The following is a 26,639-nucleotide window of genomic DNA, read 5'->3' on the forward strand; positions in this document are numbered from 1 at the left end:
GTGCTACGGGAGAATCCACCACTCGTCTGTCAGTTTGTCATACGGTGTTGGTTCACGTGTTGCGATGATGCTGGAGGAGTCCTGGTGGCTCAGTGGCTAAGCATTTAGCCTCTAACCAAAAGGTTGGCAATTCGGATCCATCAGCTGTTCTTTGGAAACCCTATGGGGCAGTTCTACTCTGTCCTATACGGTTGCTATGAGTCAGAATCAACTCCATGGCAATGGGTTTAGTTTTTGGTTTATGATGTTGAAGCTATGCTAAAGGTATTTCGAATACCAGCAGGGTCATGCATGATGGACAGGTTAAAGCAGACCTTCCAGACTAAGACTAGGAAGAAAGGCATGGTGATCTACTTCCAAAAATTGGCCAATGAAAACCCTATGGATCACAACCTAGCCACAGAAAACAGTAATTAACTTGCTCAAGTTTACATAGCTAGTAAATACTAAGGCCAGGATGTAAATCCAGGCAGTCTGGCTCCAGAATCCATGCTTTCTAATAAATGAATATATATGCCTTTGATTGGGGGAGGGGGGGAGGGGCTTCATCTACAGAACTTACTCAGTCCCACCTCCCTGCCTCTTTCAGGTCCTGGGAACTGCTGGTTGGCAAGTGATATCTCTGGAATGCAAGTGAGGCTGGTTGAAAGCCAGAGGTAAACCACTGGGGTCCCCAGCCCCACCATGTCACAGGTGATGTCCAGCCCCCTCCTGGCAGGAGCCCATGCAGTCTGCTTGGCTCCCCACGAAGAACCCAGCAGGGCCCTGCACCCAGCGCCCAGCCCCAGCCTGCCACCCCAGTGTCCTTACTATACCACGGAAGGCTGGGGAGCCCAGGCCCTGATGGCCCCTATGCCCTGCAAGGGGCCCTCCAGCAGGCCCCAGCAGGCCCCACAGGCCAGGGCCAAAGCCAGCTGCCTCCTGCAGTCCCCCGATGAGCAGGCCTCAGGGGCCCCAGAGGACCTCGCCTCCTACATTGACTTCTCACTGGAGAGTCTGAACCAGATGATCCTAGAACTGGATCCCACCTTCCAGCTGCTTCCACCAGGAACTGGTGGCCCCCAGGCTGAGCCTGCCCAGGACACAACCTTGAGAAGAAAGAGGGAGGAGCCCGAAGCCTTGGGTAAGGACCTGGGGCACAGTGCCAGGAGGGGGACTGGGGGGCCAGACCTCATGAGGAAGGAGAACTTTGCTATGGAATCAGAACGGCAGGAGACACTATCCTGTTGGGAGGTGCTGGGCAGCCCTAAAGAAGTTGTTTAACCTCTCTGTTTTCTCTGCTATAAAACAGGGATAAATGCAAGTTTCCCTTGCTAGCCAATTCTATTAGGTTCCTGAGTTTGGAAAGTAATGAATACCTGCCTTACAGGATTTTTATGAGAATTTAAAGAAGTTAATACATATAAGTGTTTTATACAATGCCATGCATGTAAGTAAGGACTTAATAAATGTGGGGCCTCTGAGCTCTACTGCTCTGTGGTGTCTCTAGGTCCTAACCTAGATCCTCTGAAATTTTCTTAGGATTTCTATCTGGGCCTCTGTCCCTGTTTAGAGGGGTATCTCTCTGGGAGGCCCAAGCTAGAAATAGTGGGGTTGGAGAGACGCAGAATTCAGTCTTTTTAGGGTAGGCATTCCGTTACATTCAAGTAGTGGTACAGTATTAAATGTTTAACAACTGGCTCTCTGGTTGGGGGATGGGGAGGAAGAAGCCCTGATTTAAAGTGCCAATGTCCATGGTGTAAATTTTCTCACCATAGCTGACTTCAAGCTACCAACGTGGTTTAGAGTTGGGAAGAGATGTGCAGTTGCAGGTCATCATGTAGTATTTCTACCATACAGATACAACAGACATAAATTACCTCAAGAGCAGAGATAATAGTAAAATAATTAGATGTGGTGAGTTCTGAGTATTTGTTACCTTCATCTGAATACAAGTTGTTCAATTGTAAGGTTATATAAATTTCATAATGGCTGAGCTTAGCAACCAACTGGACAAAATCCTGACAATTTAACAATTGGTTCTTGAAAGCTGGTATAAGCCAGTTCTAGTACATCACTACATCCAAGGGAATACGAGAATCCCCACATCTGGCTTCAGTTTGCCAAACAAACAGTTTCAAATCTACTCTGAGGATGAGGGTCAAGGAGCAGCAGCCCCACTAGACAGTCCTGAGGACTGAGGCCTCGAAGGTCAAAGTGCCAAATATATTAAGCATTTTATAGATAGTAGAGCCTTCAGTTCTCCAAATCCACCCCCAAGGGATAAACATTTTTATCCCCAGTTTACGAATGAAAAAATTGAGGTTGGAGTCAGGCAGATCTTACACAATCTGCTTACTTCGCTTTGTGTCTCACGCTCCTCATCCGTAAAATAAAGATAATAAGAGTTCTTACCTCAAAGGGCGTTGCAGAGAATTAAAAATAATAATGTTGGTTGGCTGCTTATCATAAATCCTGGCACTCTGTACGTCATTATAAATGGTGGCTGTTTTTTTTTTAAAACATTAGGTTTGAGTTTAGGACCAGCCCCAGGGCAGGTTTCGGCTCTGGGGTGGAGATGAGCCCAGGACCTAGGTCCTCTGGCGCCTGGGCTTACTCCTACCTCCTCCCACCCAGGGTTGCCTGCCAGGCCTGTTAAAGGAACCACCTCTATCCCTCAAGAGCCTTTCCTGTGTCTTAAGGCCAGTCATGGGCATGTCATTGCAGGAAAAGCGTCTGGGGCCTAATTAATGTTGGCAGGAACAAACCCAGCCCTTTCATGTTTATACCCCAAGGCAAAGGTTTCACACACGCAAGGCCAGCTGAGGCCAGGCCAGTCTCTGTGGCCGGGGGTGCCTAGGGTGGGAAGTGGGGACAACCCAGCCCTTCCTCCAAGAGACTAACGGACAGTCGTCTGTATTCTTAGATGCCCTGGGCACAGCCTGCCATTGTAAGTATGTGTCCACCAATTCTGAGGAAGTAGGGGATGTGAGGGGGGTGACAGTGGTCAAAAGGTCCTGACAAAGCCGCCTAGCTCTGCCCTCGCCCCTTATGATGGAGTTTAAAAAAAAAAAAAAAAAAAATTCTTTCCTGTAACTTCCACCTGGACACCTGCAATGCTGGAAGCTCACTACCTCCTGAGACAGCCCAGCCAGTTATATTCCCTTAGGAAGCTCTGCTATGAGCACTAAGTATAGTGACAGAGCATTTGCAGGTCTTTGTATCTGCTGCACCCTTTCTCATGCATCTCAGGCTCCCAAAGCCCGCTCCACAAACCGTTGCTCCTGGTGACAAAGTTTTCACCAGCCCATGTAGTGTAGCTAATTCTGGGCACCATGGTGGATCTTTATATTCCTAAAAATATTCAGGAGTCCTTGAGTGGTGCAAACGGTTAAGCACTGGTTTACTAGCTGAAAAGTCGGCATTTTGAACCCACCCAGAGGCATCTTCGAAGACAGGCCTGGCAATCTGCTTCCTTGAAAATCCTATGAGACAGTTCTACTCTGCACACGTGGGGTCGCCATGAGTTGGAATCAACTCAACTGCAACTAACAACAACAAATACATTCATGTGGGGATCCCTCTGTATTTTACAATCTCATCCTTCCTACTTTGGGGGTGTTGAAGGAAAGGCATTCATAATTGTGGTGTTCTATGTTTGCTGTTTCTCTTATGCCCTAACTTGGCAAAATTAAAACTTAAATGTTAGCAATCATATGTTGATTCCTTTGATAGATTATTTTTTAAGTAGTTCACATAACACACAATCCCAACATCTACTCTGTGATAGTGGTAACCTCACTTACAGATGAGAAAACTGAGGCTCAGGGAGAGAAAGGAATGGTCCACGCTCATGCAGCTAGTGAGTGGTAGGGCCAGGCCTCAGATCTGGGCTGTCGGCCTTCAAAGTCCACACTCTCCATCTGCCTCTCTTCTTTGGAACTAGTTCCCTGCCCTCTCAGGCTTCACAGAGTAAATCTGTTTGGAGGCAGCCTACAGCCTCCTTTCTGAGGCTCTACCTCACTAGCGCTTGTGAACCTTCCCTGGGTTTCAGGCTCCTGTCCTCTTCCTTTAGACTTACTCTAGGGGGTCCCTAGCCCACAGCAAACATGGTTCCTAGAAGCAAATGCTTTATCCCTTTCTTTATCCCCCCTCCATCTTTGGAACAGGCCCTCATATTTCTTTTTCCAGCAATATCTGCCAGGCAAGGCTGTTTCCCTATCCAAAGTGAAGGGTTTAATAACTGTCCCCATGCCCCTCACCCACACCATTCTCCCTTACCTCCCCGCACCCGCCTGGCCTACTGCTGGAGCTTGTGTACACCCAATGCTGCTCAGACTTGCCCTACAGGCCTGTAAACAGCGGCTGCAACCAGGTGATGAGGTGGGGGCCTCCCCGCAGCCACATCCACCTCAGGAGAGCCCAGGGAGGTGACTCACAGCACCAGGACTCCTACCTCCCCCAAGCTGCACTGCTCCATTCTTGGTGGGTCTTTGGATAGCCCAGTGAGTAAGGGGCCCAGAGCTTTACCAGGATGAAAAACACCGCCCCCTCCCCAGAGCAGCCAAGCACCTTCTCATAGAACAAGAAGGAAGAGGCCCCAACACAGCACAGGAGCAGGAGTCAGGTGCCTCCATTCCCTGGCTGCGTGACATTGGATAACTCACTTAGCCTTTCTGAGCCTTGATTTCTTATGGGAATTAATAATATTCCCTACTTTGAGGAAGTAGGAAAGTAGAGTCGCCATAAAGATTAAATGAGCCGATGGAGGAAACATGTTGGGGATGGTGCTGGCACCAGCCTTTATTAAAAATTGTTATATTTAAAATGGAAATGATAATGCAAAGATCACTTAGTAAGATGAATCGCCTAGCACAATGCCAGTCACATAGTAGGGGGTCTCAGTACATGTTAGCTCCATTCCCACTTTTCTCTGAGCCTCAGCTTCTTCCTCTTTAAATGCAATGCCTGCCCTGCCTGTTGTAAGGTTCAAGGGGATGATGAATGTAAACACTATAAAGTGCTATAAAAATAGAACTTGCACTTGCCAACCTTCCAGAAGAATCCACCCCACTTCCCAAACATTTTCTTCTCCAGAGCCCATAATATATTACCCCAAATATTTCTCCTCTAGTCCTCATCCTCTTAAGCAGACGGATCCCCACCTCAGCCAGAAAGAGTGCTCCATTTGGCCAACAATGGCCCAGAAAAGCAGGCAGGCAGGACTGCTCCCTGCGGCCCACCAGGGGCCAGGCTCTAGGCTCTAATTATCATTATATTTAATCCTCACCACAACCTTGGGAAGTGGGTTTCCAATCCCCACTTCACAAGTGAGGAAACTGAGGCTCGGAGAAGTTAGGAAGGTTACCCAATGCCTCTGGGGTGGAAAGTGGCAAAAGCAAGACTCACACCCAGATTTGTCAACTGCAAAGCCAAGCCCATTCCTCCACCTGCTGGAGCAGCAAGCCCAGGTCAGCCTGCCAGCCCCCCTTGTCTGATGTAATCTCCCCCCCCCTCCCCCGCCACAGTCCAAGCAGGCTCAGGCAGAGGCAGTATCCATGAGCAGGGCCAGAAGGCCCTACCCAGGTGCGAGCTGGGGCAGGCTGGGACTCCAGGAATGGCAGAAGTAAGGGGGGGGTGCATGTGCCAGAGCCCAGGAGGGATGGGAGGCGGGCAAACAGGAACTGAGGGTACAGCTTTTTGCTTCTCTGCCCCAGCTCTCAATCTGGGAAGCCAGAGGCAGGTCTCAAACCCCTCCAGAGGGGAGCAGCTCAGTAACTCCCATCACCTTTGCTGGAACAGTGCTAAGGACACTGAGGCTCAGAGAAGTTAGGGAAAGTTACCCAATGCCTCTGGGTGGAAAGAGCCAAAGCCAAGACTCACACCCAGGTTTGTCAACTGCAGAGCCAAGGCCATTCCTCCACCTGCTGGAGCAGCAAGCCCAGGTCAGCCTGCCAGCCCCCCTTATCTGATGTAATCCACCACTACACCCCACAGTCCAAGCAGGCTCAGACAGAGGCAGTTGGGAGGAGGGGTATCTGTCTATCCTCACCATGGTGAGAACTGTAGGACACCCCACTCTAGGAATGACCTCTGGAGGAGGAACAGAGTCTTGGAAACCCAACAGTCCCAGGCTCCCACAGGAATAGGGAATGGAAAGAGCCCTGGAGTAAGAGCGTGGCCCTGGGAGGTCCATGGCTGAATACAGCTCAAGCCCAGCCCTTAGGGAGCTCTCACCCTGAAGCAGAGCTTCTCAAACTTTAAGGGGTACCCAGAATCCCCAGGGGTTTCACTAAAAGCAGATTCTGATTCAGTAGGCCTGGCATGGACCCTGAGATTTGGCTTGTCTGACCAGCTCCCAGGCAAGGGGTGCTGCTGGGCCATGGACCACAGTAGTGAGGCTCTAAGTGGTGGTTACCCATCTTGGCTGCATATTGGAGTCACCTGAAAAACTAAACAATAAACAAAGCACCACAGCCTGGGTCTACCCCACTGAAGATTCTAATTTAATTGGCATCAGGTACAACCTGAGCACTGGGATTTTTAAAAGCCCCTCAGATGAATCTAGTATGCCACCAAGGTTGAGGACCCCTGCCTTCATTGCAGGAACAGACAAATAAACCGCTGTCATGCCCTGAGCAGTAGAAAGGCATCACATGATATTACTGGCGCACTCCATTAGATCAGTCGTTTCACCCCAGGGAGTGGGGCGTAGACGAAGGAGAGGCTCGGCTTCGTTATTAAGCACCCACTGTATGCCAGGCGCACTGCTGCGCTGCTCACTTTAGTCTCATGTCATCCTTACTGTAACACCGAGAACCTGGGAATAGTTTCCCCACTTTACAGGTGTGGAAACTGAAGCTCTAGGCAGCAAAGTCATTTGACCAAGCTCTCTCAAAACGTAAGTGACAGAGCCAGTCTGGGACCCAGGTCTGTCTGACTCCAAAGCCTGTGTTCATTCCACTGCATCTCCCTATGCAAGGGAAGAGGGTGACACGGGGACTGAGCCCTGAAGGTGGAGCTGGGTGCTATTGCTAGTCCTGATTCCAATAAGCTACTCCTCTGAGCTTCAGTTTCCTGGTGTGTATGGAGGAGGGACCAGGTAGTCTTGAGGAGGCTTCCAGCTTTGCTGTTCTGTGAGTTCAGATTCCCAGGTTTCACCACTGCTCTGCTTCTCTCCCCAAAGATATAAAGTACATCGAGGTGACCTCCACCAGATCAAGGTGCCATGACGGCCCCCAGCGCTGCTCCAGCCAGTCCGTCACCCCACCCTTCGGCTCCCCCCGCAGTGGCGGCCTCCTCCTTTCCAGAGACATTCCCCGAGAGACTCGAAGCAGCAGTGAGAGCCTTATCTTCTCTGGCAGCCAGGGCCGGGGGCACCAGCGCCCCCTTTCCCCCTTTGGGGCTCTTTCTCCTCATCCCTCACATTCCCCTAGCATCTCCATTCCATGCATGGGGAGCAAGGCCTTGGGCCCCCATGGCTTGGGCTCCCCGCTGGTGGCTTCTCCAGGCTTGGAGAAGGGGCTGGGGGGCCTGACCCCACAGCAGAGTAGCAGAGTCTCCGTGCTGTCGGCCAGCCCAGCGTCTGATGTCAGCTATGTGTTTGGAAGGTAGGTCACCCCGACTGTAGCTTCTGGCATTGCCCGCACCCCACCCCCACCATACACACACAGAGATCCTAAAATCATAGAGGGGCACCCTGCTCTGAGCAAAATCTGGGTGTGCCCCCAAAATAAAGGAGCGAATGTTCTCTTCATAAAAGGCATGACAGCCGTTTGGATCCCAAGCTTTCCTTAAGCATTGAGAATATGATTCAATACACAAAAATCTTGACTTACACCCACCTCTTTGGGAAGAGAGTAATCACTTTAATGAGGCTCACCTGTATCCTTTCCAGCCCCTACAACCCATCTCAAGGAAGGATTTTTTTGTTTGTTTTTTTAAAAAACTCAGAACGCAGGAAGTAAGTAGGCTTTTAGGGCCTGAGATGAACATTTAGGAATGAACAAAACAGCCTCCTTCCTTTTGTTGCTGGCAAAGCTTAGCAATAGAAGGGAGCACCTGCCTGAGCATTATTTACAATGTCCCAGCTCAGTTCTCTACAAAGCTCACAGCAGAACCACGCGCCCACCCCCATCCTGCCCCAGAAGACCAAATCACAGGACCTCCGCCCCCTAAATCAATCCCAAAGCCACTGTGCCAAGGCAGTCCCTGGCAAGGATACTTGTGGTTCCACAGCCATGCCCATTGGCATGGGCCTCTGGGCTCAGGGAAAAGCCTGGCTGGATGCAGAAGCTGGCCTTCTCCTCCTCCAGCTGGGGAATTCCTCCTGCATCAGCCATGGACACGGTCCAGCCCAGGTCCAGGTTCAGCTTGTCTGCAGACTTTTAGGGGGGTGGGGGGACAGATAGAGAGGAGCTGAAAGGACAGCTGTGACAGACCTGCCTAGCAAAGCAGAGGAGATCAGATCCAGACTAAGCCCACCTGCCCCACAGGCGCCAGACCATTGGCTACTTTAGACACCAAAGACCCTATAATCCACAGACATTTCTGTATCCTTCAGCATCCTTGGGGATCAGGGGGGCATGCCTTTTGCTCTGGGCTATGGGGAACAAGGTATGCAGTGCTATTTGACCAAGGCCATGGGCACCCTAGCTCACTAGATTCCCGAGCCTGGCTCTGGACCCTGAGTGTCCATCCATCCCTGATGCCCTAACATCTTATCTGGTACTCTCTTCCCCTGCAGCAGCCAGTCCCTCCTCCACTCCAGCATCTCCAGCTGTCAGTCGTCTTCTAGATCCTTGGAAAGCCCAACCAGCTCCTCCTCCAGCCTCCACAGTCTTGGCCCTGCGTCCCTATGTACAAGACCCAGTGACTTGCACGTCTCCAGCAACCCCACCCCAAACATGGGCCAGCCCAGAGCAACCTACTCCCCACCACTGGCCAAGGAGCATGCCAGCAGCTGCCCCCCATCCATCACCAACTCCATGGTGGACATACCCGTTGTGCTGATCAATGGCTGCCCAGAACCAGGGTCTCCCCCAACCCAGAGGACCCCAGGACACCAGAGCATTGTCCGACCTGGGGCTGCTTCCTCCAGCAACCCCTGTCCAGCCACTGGGAGCCACAACCAGACCCTGCCAGATGCCTCTCTCACCACATCCCTGGAGGGTATGTTGGAAGCCAATACCTCAAGCATTGTAAGGCTTAGGTAAGGGGAATAGACAAAGCACAGGTGGGTTACTATGACAGCCAGTCAACACACTTATTGAGTACCCACTGTGTGCCATGCACTACACCAGGAATGGGGAGGACACACAGATGGACACAGTCTAGAAAGAGACATGAAGACCAACAATCACTATAGAATAGAATAAGCACAGAGGTAAAGAGATGTTCTAGGATTTGTAGGGGCCACAGAGGAAGGAGCGATTCAGTCTGGAGAACTAGGAAGGCTTCTCAAGGGAAGCGACATTTGAGCTGGATCTGGAGAGTGGGGCAGAGTTCATGGCCAGAGGAGAGGAAGGGCATACCCTGCAGAGGGAAAAGTGAGTCCGCAGTCATGAAGGTGTGGAAACACATGGCACATTTAGGAAATGACTGGAATGTCGGGTGTGGGGTGAGACCATCAGAGTAATCTGGGGTCATATTGTGAAAGACCTTGGACGCTAAGCTGTAGAGTGGGGGCCTGGCGTGGGCAGAGAGGGAAGTTTTTATTTGGTTCTCTTTGGTCTTTCACTGTGAAGGGGTCCAGACAAGCCATAATAGGGGCCTGAACCAGAGCAGGGCAGTGGGGGTGGAGGGAGAAGACAGAGCCAGGAGACCTGTGGGGTGCAGAAGCAGCAGGCTTGATGACTAACCCAAGGAGAGGGAGAGGCAATCACAACTCTGACGTTCGTGGATGACGAGAACACAAGCGGGGGCGGATGGGGTAATGGAGACAATGCATTCCAATTCAGACAGCTAAAACCACAAAAGAGCAAACACCCTCCTTCCCGGAGTCTGTGACTGCAGGCATCCAAAAAGAACATCAACCAGAACCCAAAGCAGTAAACACCAAGCCTAAGTCTTAACACCCAGTGGGTGCACATCTCTCATGAGCACAGCACCGTGTGGGGCCAGAGGGCACTGTCCCTGCACCCCCCTCACTCACCCACCTCCATCCGAGGGCTTCTCAGCCCTCACTGGGCTGTGACACTCACGGGCCACAGCGGTCACGAGATGCCATCGTGGTATGCCTCAGAGGGGTGTGGAATGCTCACCCAAGCCCACCGTCCTCTCCCACTCAGGATGCCATGTCAATGCAAGCAAGAGAAAATGACATGACAAGGATCCCTCTGGATCTGCTCTGATAGTTTTCCCAAGACAAATAATTTGTAGATCTTAGTACATATTTTATATTACTGCTACTCTCAACTGGCCGAAACATACCTTTTTAAGATCCCAAAATTGAGAACCACTGCTCTCTGCCTTAGGGACCCAGAAAACTGGGCATTTTGGTATTTCAGGGAGCACATTTACTTAGCCCAGTGATTTTCCCTTCCTGGTTTGGTAATACCCCCAGGATATCACTAATTATACTCTGGGATGTTAGCAAATTCTGTAAAATATTCTCAAAGCAAAATCCATTTTAATTTCATAAGATACTGGGGCATTAAAGATCCTCAGATAGTCCATTCAGTCCTCTCTAGGGTTCAGGAGTCGTCCCTGGGTGGTACAAATAGTTAAAGTGCTCTGCTACTGAGAGGTTGGAGGTTTGAGTCCATCTAGAGGTACCTCAGAAGAAAGGCCTGGCAATTTACTTCTGAAAAATCAACCGTTGAAAACTCTGTGAAGAACAGTTCTACTCTGACACACATGGGGTCACCATGAGTTGGAGTCAACTCGATAGCAACTGGTTTGGCTTGGTTTGGTTTTTTGGAACTGAAACCATTATCCCAAACCAGACAGCTAAGTCAAAAATCCAGTTTCTTGATTTCCAGGATCTGCTGTTTCCTTTCCTTCACCTTTTCTTTCATTTTTTTTTCCAAACTGAATAAACCATATAAGGAATTCTTAGGACTATTAAGAGCAAGCTGGGTGTGAAATCAAGCAAATGATGGGTCTGAGAATCCCTTATTCCAGTCCCCACCAGGCAACATTAGATTTGAGAAACCAATTCTTGTTCACTGAGGTTTCATTTACTGGTTTTGATCTATTATCAAGTGTACAAAGGGACCCCTAAGTCCTAGATGCACTGAGCCCTGAAATCCTTCTGTCTGATTTTGCTTCTTGTAGGCAGTTTGGAGATACAATCGGGTCAGGTGGAGAAGGTGGGTTGATGGGACCCTTGGCCAGAAGAGAGGAGGGTTTCCAGCCTTCTCTGGTGGCCCTCACTCAGCTCCCCTTTGTGCAGCCTACAGAGTCCCCCTTCTGCCTGTCTACAGGTTCCTCCAGGGACATGCAACCCACCATGAAGTTTGTGATGGACACATCAAAATACTGGTTTAAACCGAGCATCACCCGAGAGCAAGGTAAAAGGAAGCACTGCGTTTCAGGGGACAAGTGACCCAGGAATCGGGTGTGGGCTTTGTACTCAGCATCAGGCAGACCGGGCCTGGGTCATGGTAGGGAAGAGACTGGCAGATGGGGGTGCAGGACAGGAAGTGTTCTGCTGACCTCGTGACCTGAGGAAATTGGAACTGCAGCAAGAATAGTGGAGATTAGACAGTAGAAAAGACTTCCTGGAAACAAGAGGTGATTCTGTAACATCTGCTTATGAAGACCCCATGGGGTTGGGGGACAGAGGGTGTCCACATGGGGCAGTACTGTCTCTGACTCAAGGATTGTTCTAGCAATCCAGCTGCTGAGGAAGGAGGAGCCAGGGACTTTCATCGTGAGAGACAGTTCTTCATACCGAGGCTCCTTCGGCCTTGCTTTGAAGGTACAAGAGGCCCCCGCATCTGCCCAAACCCGACCAGGTATGCACCTGTCTGCTGACTTGAGGCTTCACTGAGGCGATACTGTGTGGTGAGCTCTAGTCCTGGCTCTGTCAGTAGCTCACTGGGTGGCCTTGAGCCAGTCCCTCAATGACTCCTGGGAGGAGGAGGGTCCACCTCAGTACTCTCCCAGCTGCCCTCCAGCTCTGAGGCTCTGAGCAGATCCCTTCAAAAGCCTAAACTGCCTTTGCCTTCCGAGTTCCCCAAGTCCCCTTCTCTGGGCGTAGGGACACTTACGGTGGGAAGAAGAGCAGGAAGGTCCCATCCCTCTCTAGGCTGCTCTCTTCTGAGTACTCATCTCTGTCCAGAATGGATTCATGGTGAGGGGATATAATGAAGTAATAACATGTGTGTGTGATACCTTATCACATGTTTGTGAGATAGACTATCACGTGTGTGAGAAATAGGGTCTCTGAGTCAAAATGGACTCGATGGCAACAGATTTGGGCTTTTTTTTTTTTGCTTAGTGAGAGATTATCACGTATATGTATAACAGATTATCATGTGTGTGATAGCTCACCACGTGTGCGATAGCTCATCACCTGCTTTCCTGTGATCACACACACTCATTTGGTAACTCAACACACATTTATGGGCCATCCACCATGCACCAGGCACTGTGTAAGGCACCAGGGAGATATGATAATACATAGTTACAGTACAAGATAGCTGGGTAACGTAACCCCTCACCTCTATCCCAGAGATTGTACCTCCCACTTTATAGGTGAGGTAACTGTGGCTCTGAGCTTTAGTTAATGAGCCCCAGAGCAATAAGTGACTGAGTGAGGATAAAAAGCCCAATCTCCTGATCTTTACACAGCCTCTCTGTCTAAACTAGAAAGTGACCTCTGAAGTGGGGCTGGTTATTAAAGAAGCCTTGTCAGAGGCAATGAGCCCAAAGACAGGTGGAAGCTAGGGGGCTGGTAAAGAGGGAGAAGGGCACGCTCACCTCCAAGGGGCCAGCCTGGCTCCAGCAAGGAGGAGCTGGTGGCAAGTAATGAAGCTGGGCTGAGGTGGGTAAGGGGAGAGAGAAATCAGACGGAAGAGTTGCAATTTGATCTAAACGGTAATCAGGAACCATCCCTGATAACTCTTGAGACTAAGAAAAGTTTCCAGAAGGGAGAATTATTGGACACAGACGCCTTTGAGCAAAAGTGTTGGCACCTCCTTTGTGGGAGGCCTTGAAGATAGGATTCCTACCTGTAGTCCCACCCAGAGGCAGGGGGATGGACTAGGTAACCTCAGGATGACCTGGAGGGAGGGAGTCAGAGAATGAGTTGGTCGGTGTTTGTTTAACTCCAGTCTCTGCCAACTCCCATCTGCTTCCACTCTTCTTTCTTTCTTTGTCCAGGCGAGGATAGCAGTGACCTTATCCGACATTTCCTCATCGAATCTTCTGCCAAAGGGGTGCATCTCAAAGGAGCAGACGAGGAGCCCTACTTCGGTGAGCTCTGCCAGCCTCCAGCCCCTTGGTGGGTACCTTCTGAGCTGTGGGGTTGCTCACACAGAGATGCCTGTTGCCTTGCAGGGAGCCTCTCTGCCTTTGTGTGCCAGCACTCCATCATGGCCCTGGCCCTGCCCTGCAAGCTCACCATCCCACAGAAAGGTGGGTGACACTGGGGGCATCAGGCCTGTTCGTTGTCACTAGAAAAGCTCTTAGTGATCTCACCTTATCTGTGGATTATTTTGACATCACAGTTAAAAGTGCATCAACATCTCCACTTAATAGCCACGGGGATCTGAGAATGTTAACCTCACTGAGCCTCAGTTTCCTCATCTATAAAATGGGGACGATCACAATTGTACCTATTTACAGGATTGGCATGGGGACTAAATGAAGTTGCACAGGCTAGGCCCTTAGCACAATGCCTGGAACAAAGTAGTTGTTTAATAAATACTAGTCTTCTCCGAGAAGATGAAAGAAACATAAATAAGCCCATTTGGAGAGGCTTTTTTTTTTTTTTTTTCAGGAGTCCCTGGGTGGTGCAAATGGTTGAGCACTTGACTACCAAATGAAAGGCTGACTCCACCTTGAGGTACTTCAGAAGAAAGGCCTGCCAATCTGCTTCCAAAAGATCACAATCATTCAAAACCCTATGGAGTACAGTTCTCCCTGGACACACATGGGGTCGCCATGAGTCGGAATCGACTTGATGGCAACTTGTTTGGTTTTTTTCTTTTTTCTTTTCCAGGTCCAACTTTTACCCAGCACTCATACATTCACTCATGCCTCACTACAACCCTGTAGATATTGCTGTTATCATTCCCATTTTACAGACCAAAAAATAACAGCTCCAGGCTTTAAGAAACTTGCCCAAAGGCACACAGCCAGTGCGTGCCTGACCCAAACCTCAAACACAGCCCAGTGCTTCCTGCCCAGCTGCTCCCCAGATAGAGTAGGTACTCTCAGGGGTGAGCTGGAGAAGCAGCGTGGGGCGGGGTTGAAGGGGAGTCAAGAGCAGGGAGAGGCCCTGGTGGAATGATAGGGAGAGCCTCCCTACTTTCTACAAAGAAAGGCCTGGGGTTGGGGTGGAGTCTGAAAAAAGTGAGGAGGTCAGAGGCCTGTGAAGAGAAGGTCAGAGCCACAGTCAAGGGGCTGGAGGGCCAGGAGCGGGAGGAGGGATCAAAAGGCTCTCAAACTAGGAGTTTTGGGAGCTCAAAGCGGCCCCTGTTTGCCTAATTGCAGTAATCACACCTAGTTTCTCAGACAAGTCGCTTCCTGGAGGTGGGGACAAAAGTGAGAGATGTTCAAAGAAATTAACGAGGCTGGTTTCCTTGAGAGGGGTCCATTCACTGTGCCTGCCCCTTGGGGGCCTGTTTCTTTGCCTTGGCTCAGAATTGGGAGGTGGAGATGGGGCCCCGGATCCCTCTGGAGACAGCACGGCCTCCTCCCTGAAGAAATCTGCAGGTAAGTGGTTGGGGAGGCACCATGTGTGGCTGTGTTCCCAATGACACCTCCCAGTGCTGCGCACACCTCCGCGCACGCAGGCCCACATGTGTTTCCCATCACAGCTTTATTTCTACATGTTTAACAAGGTGCCACATTCCTCCCTGTCTTAGTTCTAGTGCTGCTATAACAGAAATATCACAAGTGAATAGCTTTAACAAACGAATGTATTCTCTCACAGCCTAGGAGGCTGGAAGTCCTAATTCAGGGTGCTAGCTCCAGGGAAAGGCTTTCTCTCTCTGTTGGCTCTGGGGGAAGGTCCTTGTTATTAATCTTCCCCTGGTCTAAGAATTTCTCAACACAGGGACCTCGGGTCCAAAGGATGTACTCTGCTCCTGGCTCTTCTTGCTTGGGGTATGAGGTCCCTCTCCTCTCTGCTATTTCTCTCCTTTATATCTCAAAAGAGACTGACTCAAGATACATCCTAATCCTGTAGATTGAGTCCTGCTTCATTAACATAACTGCCTGTAATGCTGCCTCATTAACATCATAGAGGTTAGGATTTACAACACATCAGATCACGAAATGGAGGACAACCACACAATACTGGGAATCATGGCCTAGCCAAGTTGATGCACATTTTGGGGTGACACAATTCAATCCATAACACTCCCCTTCCCTGTAAACTGAGAGGTGAGAGGCTGCAGGCAGTGAGGACGTTGGGCACGAGACGAGGAGGTGTTGGCAAGGCATAGGTCCCATCCTATACACACACGGGCACACGCTGTGTCCCAGGGTCTCTCTGGGTCTGAGGCACCTGCCCTGGAGGTGGTCTCTGGGCCTGGGTCTTCTGTAGGGTGACAGGTCCAAGTCATGGGGACCTTTCTGTGGAAAAGTTCTTCCCTCCTGACGCCCAGAGGCTGGGCACTGATCAGCACTGCTCTCGGTGACAGCTTCTACTCTGTACCCCTAAACGTAACGACCCCTCCCCACCTCCTGTCTTCTCTTCGTGCTCTCAACAATGAACTTGGGGCTCAGGGGCGGAGGTGCGGAAGGTCAGCCATGAGTCTGGGCAGAAGAAACATTTGCTTGGACGCCCCTCCTCACAGGGCAACATCCCCTCCTTTGTCCGACCCTGGAGGACCGGTGGCCAGGGCAATGCAAAGGAAATCCCAAAGTCCTCTAGGGCTGGCCTCAAATTGCCATCCCCACCCACTCCCTGCCTAGGGGCTCAAAGAGGAGCCCCATGGGATTCCCAAAGAAAGAAGGTGCCCCCTTCCCTGGCTCTGGGCAGAGGGAGGACCCTACTGCCCCATGGATCCTGCAGTGGCCCCAGCGCAGTATCTGTATTCCACAGGCTGCCAGGCCCTGTACCTGAGTTCTGTGAGCGTGGAAACCCTGACTGGAGCCATGGCCGTGCAGAAGGCCATCTCAACCACCTTCGAGAGGGACGTTCTCCCCACTCCCACCGTGGTCCACTTCAAAGTCACCGAGCAGGGCATCACCCTAACTGATGTCCAGAGGAAGTAAGGCCTTTCCCTTGCCCTGGGGCCACAGGGCTGGACAGGGTGGAGCTGGAAGGGGTGGCTGAGACAGCCAGGGATCAGTGATGAAGGTAGACTTTGGGGTCCTAAACCTAACTGGGTCAGTGATGTGCCGAGTGGCTCCAACAAGTCCCCTGCCTTCTCTGGGCCTCACTCCAATGGCCTCCTGCCAAAGACCCCATTTATCATGACTAATGGAGATGGAGTTCAACAAGTAGTCACCGGTGACATTTGCGCCCATCCGTGGAACATCTTCCAGAGGCTAGTCTGGCTGACCACAGGGACACAGCGGAGTGAGATACTCCCTCCCCGGGCTCAGGGACTCACGGTCTAGCAGGAGTCTGGTGTTTTACAGGGAGAAACAGGAGATGGGCAGTTCACAGGGAGAAACAAGAGATGAACAAGATATACTTCCTATCCTCAAAAAGTTAAATCCCCAAGCCCTCTGGGGTTGGCCTCAAATTGCGGTCCGCCACACACCCCCTTCCTGCCTGGTGGCTCAAAGAGGAGCCCCACGGGATTCTTTGTGGTGAAGGCAGGAGATAGAAAACCCCAATATGTAGGACACAAGGCAGATGCACTCCATGGGAGGAGAGAAGCACAAACGTGTGCCCCAGGGCCCAGCAGCTGGAAAGGTCCTGGAGGTTGGGAGGCGGTCTAACTGGGAGTCTTCTTGGAGGAAAGGGGCATCTGAGCTTCAGGGGACCTGGGGATGATGGAGACGGGCCACAATGCTGAGACAGGCTCTCACGAGAGCCCCCTTCTCTTCCTCCTCCTCCCAGAGTGTTTTTCCGGCGCCATTACCCCCTCACCACCCTCCGCTTCTGTGGCATGGACCCAGATCAACGGAAGTAAGTTCAAGGCTGGGCCACTAAGAAGGCTGCCCAGGGCATGGCTGCCCTCACCAGTGGCCCACCAAGTTTTCTTGCAGAAGGAGGGTTGGCTCTGGAATTGGGGGCACAGAGAAAGCCTTGAACCCTAAAGGGTCATGGGCAAAACAAGGAGGGCAGGGTGTGGTGTGGCAGGGCAGGGGTACATGCTGCCATTCCCTTCCGCTGCTCAGCCCACGTCCTGTAGAGTGGAGCAAAGCTTCCCTGCTCATCACTGCCCACCTTCTTCTCCCACAGGTGGCAGAAGTACTGCAAGCCCTCCTGGTAAGCCTTCCCCAATGCAGGATTCCCACCCACTCAGTTGCCATAATACTTGTCCCTGTTGCAGGGCCCTGGATCCAACATGGGAAGGGAATTAGAGGAGAGGGGAGACCCATCTTGACCTTAGAAGGCACATGGTTTTGATGGGGGAAGGCACAGGCTCTGGTCCTCAGGGAGCCCCCAGTCTTATGGGGAGAGAATATGACCATGCCCTCAGGGACTCCCCAGTCTAATGGGGAAGACATGAGCCAGAGAACCCTCAGTTGTACACAGGAGGCACAGGCTGTAATCTCAAGAAGCCTCAGTCTACAGGGATGCCCCAGTCTGGTGATCATCATCAAGACACATCCTTGCCCTCAGGGCACATCCATTCTAATGGGGGCACACAGGTCCCATCCTAGGGAGCCCCATTCAAAACAGAAAAACCAAGATCCTGAAGTCAGGGATCTTTCAGTCTGACAGGGAGGGCACCTCCTTCTCTCAGAGAACCCCATCCTAAGGAGGTGCTGGAGCCAGTAGCTGGGGGAGGGCAGGAAGGAATGCTGCTCATAGCCCAAGTGTCCTCGAGTCTGGGTCCTGCGCCTCACTCAGGCTGCCCTCTCCCACCAGGATCTTTGGGTTTGTGGCCAAGAGCCAGACAGAGCCTCAGGAGAATGTGTGTCACCTCTTCGCGGAGTATGACGCAGTGCAGCCAGCTTCACAGGTCATCGGTCTGGTGGGTGCTCTGCTGCAGGATGCAGAAAGGATGTAGGAGCAGGGGGCTGCCTGTGCATCTTCCCAGCAGCCCACCTCCACCCCGAACAAGGGGCTCGTGGCCACACTTACAGACCAACCTACTGGACTAGAAGAGAGCAGGGTCAAGTTGAAACCCTTGAACCCACTGTGACCTTCATCCAGACCTCCCTAGGCCTCAGTTTCCTCAACTGTAAAAGGAGGTCAATAGACAGGTCAATTCTCAGAACTTGGTGGGTATTTTTAACAAGCTCCCCCAGTGGTTCTGAAGCACACCCACCTCTGAGAACCCCTGGATGAAAATAACCTCCAAGTTCCCTCTAACTCCCTCAGCCTGGATGGTTTACCCAAAAAAACAACAGTCTGAGTCAAGCTCGACCTGTGACCTGTGTCAGGGCAAACAGCAGGAGCTGGGTGGGGACCCATAGGGTCCCTGGCCTGACAATGGCCTAGAAGGGGGTGCAAGGGCTGTGGACAAAACGAGGGCTTGGCTGGCTCTATCTCTTCCCCTCTCTGTCTGCTCCTTCCCCTACTTCCCTGGTAGCTTCTTGGGCAGCTGTTCCCATGACAAAGCTAAATCCCCTCTGTCCAGAATTCTGCAGGCCAACCCAGCTGTGCCTATTGGGACAGCTCAGCAAGCGGAACTTGCCCTCACTGTCAGATATGACCCCACCGTCCTTGCATTTTTGCTATCTAGCCCCTCTCCGCTTACAAATAAGTATCAGCCCCATCTTTTCTTTCAGTTTCTTGGTAAGCAAATGTCCTACAGCTGGCATCACAGCTGCCCTAATGTTGCTTGTATAACCCACATCTGAAGGTTGGGGCAGAGAGACCTCTGTTCTCTAGAGCAGATAAAAGGCCCAACTCTCTCTGTTCTGCGTCAGCTCTCGTCAGTAGCCACACTGGGGTTGGTGTCACCCACCCCGTGGACCACCTCCTGTACCAGACCAGTAACGGTTTTAGTACTAACGTTACTTGTAAATCATGATTCCCGTATATCACTCCTTCTTTTCCTTTAATTGCCACTTCATTCTCAAAAAAGTTATTGCTATAGGTCCACCAATACTAATTACCACAATATTGTAGCTAAAACACCAGAAAATTTGACAAAATCAGAGACTATAAACACTGGCAAAATGAGAACAACAACGCATGCTTGTAGCGCGTGCAGGCAAAACCACGTGATTCATAGCATAGTAGTAACTGCATAATGACAGCTCTGACTAGAAGGTATTAGAAGGTTCAAAAAGTAAATTCGCATAGAGTTTAGCCTTGTAGGTATATCGATCCATGTAAGCTGGGCTTACGAAAAATGTTTTTGTTGTTACAACTAACTACAGGCATATTTTTATAAAAAATAATAAATTTTTGCTGAAACAGTGCACAAAAACTTTACAGTCATTTTGGTGTCATCCCCTCTAGCAATGTCACCGGTGTGGTCCGCACTCCCCGCGCTCCCCCGGTGACACCACTGGCTCTAGCGCTTAAACGACTCCATGTCCCCCACATGCTCAGCACACCCAACCTACACACAACTCTGCAGCTGAGTGGCTTCGATTGGTCTCACAGCCACAGGGGGGCAGCAGAGAGTAAAAAAATGCAAACACGCATCCAACCCAAGAAGCTTGGAGAAACTGGGAGGTCTTTTCTGCCCCCAGACCACCCCCCAGAAACTGGTAACGTTTGGTAATGTTTGTCTAACAGCCTGGAGTCCTAAGGAAGCCATACCTGGGGGTGGAAGGGGAGGCTCAGGGAAGAAGCCCACTTTTGCTCTACAAGGAACAAGTTCCTTCCCCGCCCCAGCAGCAGGCCCTGTCGGAGTATCATTATCTTTGGCGAAGGTTGGGCCTGACAGGTTATAATTTCAATCCAGGAAACCAAACCAGACTAGAGTGGCACTGGGCTGGCAGGACAGGCAGAGAGCAGCCCACCCAGACTGTGGTCAGACACTCTTCCCACCTCCAGGAGTCTGCAGAATGCCAGATGTGGCTCTCAAGGTCACACTGCCCAGCCCCAGCCTAAGGGCTGGCAGAGAGCCCCCCATATACCCACTGGTGCTGTGTAGTGCCCATCACAAAAAATGAGGTGTCTGTCTCTGCATGACAGTTGGTTCTGAAGCATTCAGGGCTGTCCCGTTAGGGATGGAGCCCTGAGCAGAAGGACACCTGACCCGGCAGGTGGTGGCTGTGTCTCAGACACACACGACCAGGTGTGCCACACTCCTTCCTCAACTCGTGGCCTCAGTAATTGGCTTCCACTTCAAACCCTTGCTTAAACCATTCCGTGTCCCCCAGGTGCCCAACACACCCGTTTTTCTTTCTTCATGACCCCTTTCTTGCCACCCTGCCGGGAAAGCAGAAGGATTGGGGTTTCCCCTCTGCCCCAGGGCCCAAGGTGAGTGTGCAGCACCCCTAATGGGGTCACTAAGAAGGCTCAGGGAAATTCAAGATCCCACTCGGTCTCTCTGAGAGGTGAGGAGAGGCAGGTGAAGCATAAGCAGCTGAAGAGGAATCCAGAAGAGTCCCTGAACCCACATGACCCCAAACTACCAGCTAGGCCCTAGAGAACTAGACAAGAGCTTCTTTGCCCCACCCTGGGCCTAGTGAGTTCTACCCTGGCTTTTGCTGGCTGGCAGTCCTCCCTCCCCTCTCCAGTCAGCCATGGGTCCCGGGGCAATGCCCCAGACCTGCTCCAGACCCCCTGGAGCTAAGGATCCAACGTTGGTGTGCCGTAAGAAGGTCTCACTAAGTGTTACAAAAGGCAGGGGGAGGGGTGGTGTAGGTGTGCCCCTTTCCTACAGAGCCTTAGGAATGGGAGCGCCGCCTCCTTGTTTTTAGGCTAAGCTGGGTGACCCAGTACAGGCGCTGTCCTGGAGGAACTGGGAAGATACCTTCCCAATGGCCTTGAACTACCATCCGGTGGCCCCTGCTTCCCCTCCCACGGGTCAAGCGTTCCAGACTGGAGTCCTCTCAGCCCCTTGCCCCAGCCGCCGTGCTGAGCTGTGGACAGAGTCTATGAAGGCAGCAATCTCCGCAGCATTTGCTGTAGCTCCTCTTTCCTCCAGGAAGGTTTAGCAGAGAACTTGCCTTGGACTTTTGCCAGAGGGCTGAGCAGCCATCCAACGAAGGGTGGGGAAGCTGGAGGAGAGGGAGGGCAGCCACCATGCCAGGAATCAAGAGGAGAAGGGGCCTCGTACCCAGGTATACCCCATGAGTTTTCTCTCCAGGAGGCTCTAAACCTGTGCAGCCCTGTGCCTTTAAACCCCTTCCCAAGTGCCCCCCCCACTGTCTTCCCCAGATTTTTCATCCCTCCCTATCCCTTTCTCCATCCTTCTCTCTACACACACATATGCCACCCTCCTTCCCTCCCTCACTTCCCTTCTCCCACTCTCCTTCCTCACTCTCCTCATCACACCTTCACTGCCCACCCACCCCCAACCTACCTTCTCCCTCTTTACAGAAAAACTTTCTCTACTTCCTACTCTTTTCCAATGGAATTTCTGCACCCTTTTGTCCCCAGGTGGCTGGGCCCACCGCAAAATCCAGGTGCTCATGGGGTTGATGAGAGGGGATGAGAGTAGCCACCTGTACTACAGACCAGTTTGCAGAGTTCAGAATCCCACTCTCACCCCACCCCCAAATCCTGCCTCCTCTCTGGCTACAAAGTGACCTCTCCAGATGGTGGAAGCACCTCACCCTGGCCCTCACCTGACCCACCCCCATCTCCCACTGAGGGCCAAGGCTGCTCACCACTGCTCTTACTTCTCTGGCTCCCATCCTTTACTCTCATGCCATGGGTAGGCTCAGGGCTTGGAACTGGGGGAGAAATGGGAAGTCAAAGGCTTCCAACCCAGGTGCTAGTGCCCAGATTCACGCACCACATGTTTTCTGACTGCATGCTTGTGCACATAAACCAGGAAAACATAAATACAATGTTAACAGAAAGTTGTAAGTGCCATGCAGGGCTGGCAGGAAAGGTAGAAACAGAAAAAGATAAACTTTACCCTTTTGGAGGGAATGTCACCAAGGTGATAACTTTTAAGTTGGATCTTTAAGGATGAATAGGAATTCAACACTCAAAGAGGGGAATAAGTCAACTTTTGACTGAGGAGTCACATGTGCTAAACCGAGCCCTGATGGCACGGTGGTTAAGACCTTGGCTGCTAACCAAAAAGTCAGAAGCTCAAATCCACCAGCCGCTCCTTAGACACCCTATGGGGTAGTTCTCTGTCCTATAGGGTCACTATGAGTCAGAACTGACTCCATGGCAACGGGTTTGGTTTTTTGTTTTGTTTTGTTTTTTATGTGCTAAGTGCAAGATGAGGCACATTAAAAAAAAAAAAAAGATGAGGCACATTATATGTGTTTAATCCCATTGTACAGGTTAGAAAACTGAGGCTCAGTGGGTTAACAGAGAAACAACAGATTTCAAAATCCGTGCCCATTCTGCTTGCCCAGCATTCTCAGGCAAGCAAATGAGTAAATCTGTGTATGAAGCACACAGGTCTAAAAAGGTGTACCCTGTTAAGTGTGGCTCAAGTATACAGTACCCAAGGGAATATGGTGAGAGAAGAAGGAAAGGAAAGAGACAGGAACTGGATTATCAAGAGCCTTGGGAGCCAACCTGAAAATGTCTAAGGAACATATATGTGAGTGAGTGAATAAATGAATGAATGAATGAGATTGGACTCAGGACCACTGTGTACAGTAATGCAGGTTGCACAACGTACAATTGTACAACGTAGGCAACGGGGAGACATCAGAGGCTTTTCAGCCGAGGAGTACTTGACCAGATTTGTGCTTTAGAAATAGAGCTCTGGGGGCAGGAGACAGGCTCTGAGGCCCGGGTTGGGGAGAAGAAATGGGATAAAAAACTGTGAGGACTTGGAGTTCAGGCCAGGAAAGGGAGAAGAGCCTAAGAAGAGGGGCTTTCACCCCGAGACAGGCTCAGGCAAGAGGATGCCTGACCTGGGCCTGAGTCCTTGCTTCTCTCAGAGCTTGGAAGGACCATGTGGGAAAGAGCAGGACCAGGGGCCCCCACACCCCCTCCATTCAGAGCCCTGCCCCAACCACATTCCCCACCCCCACCCCTATTCTGGGCCAGTCTGGAGCCCTCAGCCCCAGCAAAGCAGACCCTCCTCCTTCCAACTCCGAGCCCTTGGAGCCAGTCAGGGCCTTGTTTTGTAACTCTATTTCCTGGAAGGCGGCTCCTCAGCCAGATCCAGCCAAGGGGGCCAAGTGGAGCTTGGCTTGGAGCAGGCCTGGGGGGCAGGGAGACAAGCCAGGAGGAGGGAACCCAGAGAGAGAGAGAATGAGAAGGGGAGGGGAAGGGAGAAGAAAGGAGAATGACACACACTCGCTCTTTCATCCATTCACTCATTCACCAAATATGTGCTGAGGGTCCTGTGAACAGTGCAGAATGAGGCACACTGGAGGGGGCAGGAGGTGAGGGAGAAGTCTGCCTGTGCCCAGAAAGAGATGTTTCTTCTCTCTTCCACAGTTTTGGGATTTGGCACCCCATCAACAGTGAGACAGAACACATCCCTTCCCTAGTTCACCCCACTCCCACCTACACATACACAGACTTCCCTCTTCTGCATTGAGAATTAGAAGCCCGGATGGTCAGGCAGACCTGGGTTGCTAGTCCCCTCTGACACTGACTAGCTGCACAGTTTAGGGCAAGTCTCTTCTCTGCATACTGAGCCTCAGTTTCCTCAACTGTAATACTCATCGACACAAAATCAAGGTTGTGGGAAGCTCAAAAAACATACCAGACACGCACGTAGTTTGTAACCCGTGGAGCACTGCACCAATGTTCATTATTAAGAGGATAGCCCTACTACCTGCCTTTTACTGAGTGCTCAATATACGCCAAGCGCTGCGCCACTGGAATAGAAGCTGTGTGAGGAAAAGACTTGACCCGTTTACCACTGAATCCCCAGCACCCAGAACAGTACCTGCCACACATTAGGCCCCTCAGTAAGTATTTGTTAGAAGCTTTGCATATGTTATCTCATTTGATCTTGACAACAACACTATGTAAGTGCTCTTATCTTGTCTCGTTTTATGGATGATGGAACTGTGATTTAGGAGATTAAATTGTCCAGGTTTCAACCATAATAAGAGGCAAAGCTGGGGTTTGAATCTAGGCAGTCTGGACCCAAACCCGTAGTGACGGTGATGTCGATAATGATGACAGTGATGATGATGGTGATAGCAGCCATCTGGAGCTGATTGAGCCTGAGCTCATCAAATCCAACCCTCTACCTCCAAGCACACCAGGATTGGGTCCTTAGTCCCTCCATTCTGGGGTCTTGGCCAAATCCCTCTTTTCCCCTCAGGGATTAGCTCCCCACATCACCCAGGTCCCTAGCCCCAGGTTGCTCAGGATGTTGAAAAAGTTGCCCGCCTCTTTCTTCCTGGAAGTTGGCACCACCTTCCCCTGTAAACTTCCACCCAGAATCCTCCATCAGGAGCAAGACTCAAAATCAAATGCTCTTAGCAAATTACCCTCTCCTGCAGTGCCTGCAGCCCACCCTTGCCATAGATCCTCCTTCCTGGAGCCCCTATTCTGGACCTGAGAAGCCTTTATAGGAAAGATGGGGAACCCCAGGAAGCCCTCCAGCTACTTGTAGGCAGATGGGATGGGGGGAAGGAAAGGTGGAAAACAGATGGAGAGAAGATGGAAGACAGACAAAAAAGAGATTGACAGAGCGCAGAGAAACAGACCAGGAGGGGAGGCAGACGGGAGGAGGGAAACCCAGAGACAGAACAGACTGGAGGGACAGGACAACCAAACTAAGGAAAGTCTGCAGAAACAGACTCCCTCCTCCAAAATGAAGAAATTAGTGCTGCTAGGTGCCAGGGGTACAGAGCACAGAAAGAATGCTTCTATGGGCAATGAGCACCATGCAGAAGGGCAGAAAGCCCCTTTCTATATTCATTTGGTAAATCGTTCATTGTCTGCTGAGGGCCTGTGTACCTGGCTCTGTACTAGGCCTTGGAGATGGGGTACCCAGATAAAATACACATAATGCGCATTCCATGCAAAATATGGGACATGTTTATTCTAAAAATATTATTGTTTATCTGAAATTCAAATTTAATTGGGTGTTCTGTATCATAGCAATCCTATAGGACACAGTGAAATTGCCCCCACAGTGTTTCCAAGGCTATAAATCTTTACGGAAGCAGACTGCCACGTCTCTCTCCCTCGGAGCGGCTGGTGGGTTGAAACCACTGATCTTCTGGTAAGAAGCCGAGCACTTTACCCACTGTACCACTGGGCTCTACCTGGAGATAGAGTGGTGAATAAAACAGACAGACATGGTTCCTGACCTTGTGGTGCCTGTAAGAGCAAGGGACAAAAGATATGAAATAATAACACTCTGAATGCCTAACTAAACCATCTTGTGAGTGCTGACAGTGAATACTTGGGAGCATTGAGCTAATCAGGGAAGTCAAGGAGGGCTTCCCGGAGAAGGTGATGATGGCTGAACTGAGAGCTGAAGGAAAAGTAATTGGCAGGTGCAGGGGTGGAAGAGGAGTATTAGGAACACTATGGGTAGCGGTAACAGCATGTGCAAAGGCCCTGTGGTAGAAGGGCGCATGGTTCAGCCAACGACTTGAAGGACTATGGCTGGCAGTCACAGAAAGCAAGGGTACCTAAACAGCAGGGGAGACTGGCAAGGTCAGCAGGGGTCAGGCCATGCAGGACCTCCAGGCCACTTGGGGATTTTGGTTGTCATTCTCGGAACAGGTAGGGGGCCAGTGAAGCAAGAGACTGAAGGGCCCAATTATATTTCAGTAAAGCCCAGTGCTACTGTAAGAACTGCTTGGAGAGTGGGCTGTGGGGAAGCCTTGCGGGAGGCAAGGTGTGTGATGATGGAGGCCAAGGATGGGACCCACCCAGGTGGGGGCTTTGGTGGAGGTGGGAGGGGGGTGGAGCGGTGAGATGTTTAGAATTAGAATCCATGGGACTTAGTGACGGAGTGTTGTGAGGGGTAAAGACGAAGGGATTTCCAAAAGGATGCCCAGATTTCTGGCCAGTTCCCCCAGGCCAGATGGGTGGTGGAGCCCTTTCCTGAAATGGGGGCAACCAGAGAGCCCTGGTGGCTCAGTGGTTAAAGCAATCGGCTGCTAATGGAAAGGTGAGCTGTTTGAAATCATCAGCAGCTTCACGGGAGAAAGATGTGGCAGTCTGCTGGGGAGAAAGATGTGGCAGTCTGCTGGGGAGAAAGATGTGGCAGTCTGCTGGGGAGAAAGATGTGGCAGTCTGCTGGGGAGAAAGATGTGGCAGTCTGCTCCCGTAATGATTTACGGCCTTGGAAACCCAGTGGGGTTGCTATGAGTTGGAATCCACTCAAGAG

The 26,639-nt window shown here is 51.2% G+C and overlaps 1 protein-coding gene across 1 annotated transcript; it reads left to right on the top strand.

Annotated features, from left to right (window-relative positions):
• The first annotated feature begins 684 nt into the window (after window positions 1–684).
• On the top strand, window positions 685–18,371 carry TNS4 (tensin 4). The gene is made up of 12 exons (XM_003414714.3): window positions 685–1,123; window positions 7,166–7,589; window positions 8,726–9,150; window positions 11,406–11,492; window positions 11,814–11,939; window positions 13,309–13,401; window positions 13,486–13,563; window positions 14,794–14,865; window positions 16,202–16,370; window positions 17,171–17,239; window positions 17,516–17,542; window positions 18,149–18,371. Exons 1-12 carry the CDS (start codon window positions 685–687, stop codon window positions 18,288–18,290), a joined length of 2,151 nt encoding a protein of 716 aa, XP_003414762.1. The 3' UTR covers window positions 18,291–18,371.
• The last annotated feature ends 8,268 nt before the right edge of the window (window positions 18,372–26,639 follow it).

Source organism: Loxodonta africana, chromosome 18, assembly GCF_030014295.1.
Source record: "Loxodonta africana isolate mLoxAfr1 chromosome 18, mLoxAfr1.hap2, whole genome shotgun sequence".
Lineage (NCBI taxonomy): Eukaryota > Metazoa > Chordata > Mammalia > Proboscidea > Elephantidae > Loxodonta > Loxodonta africana.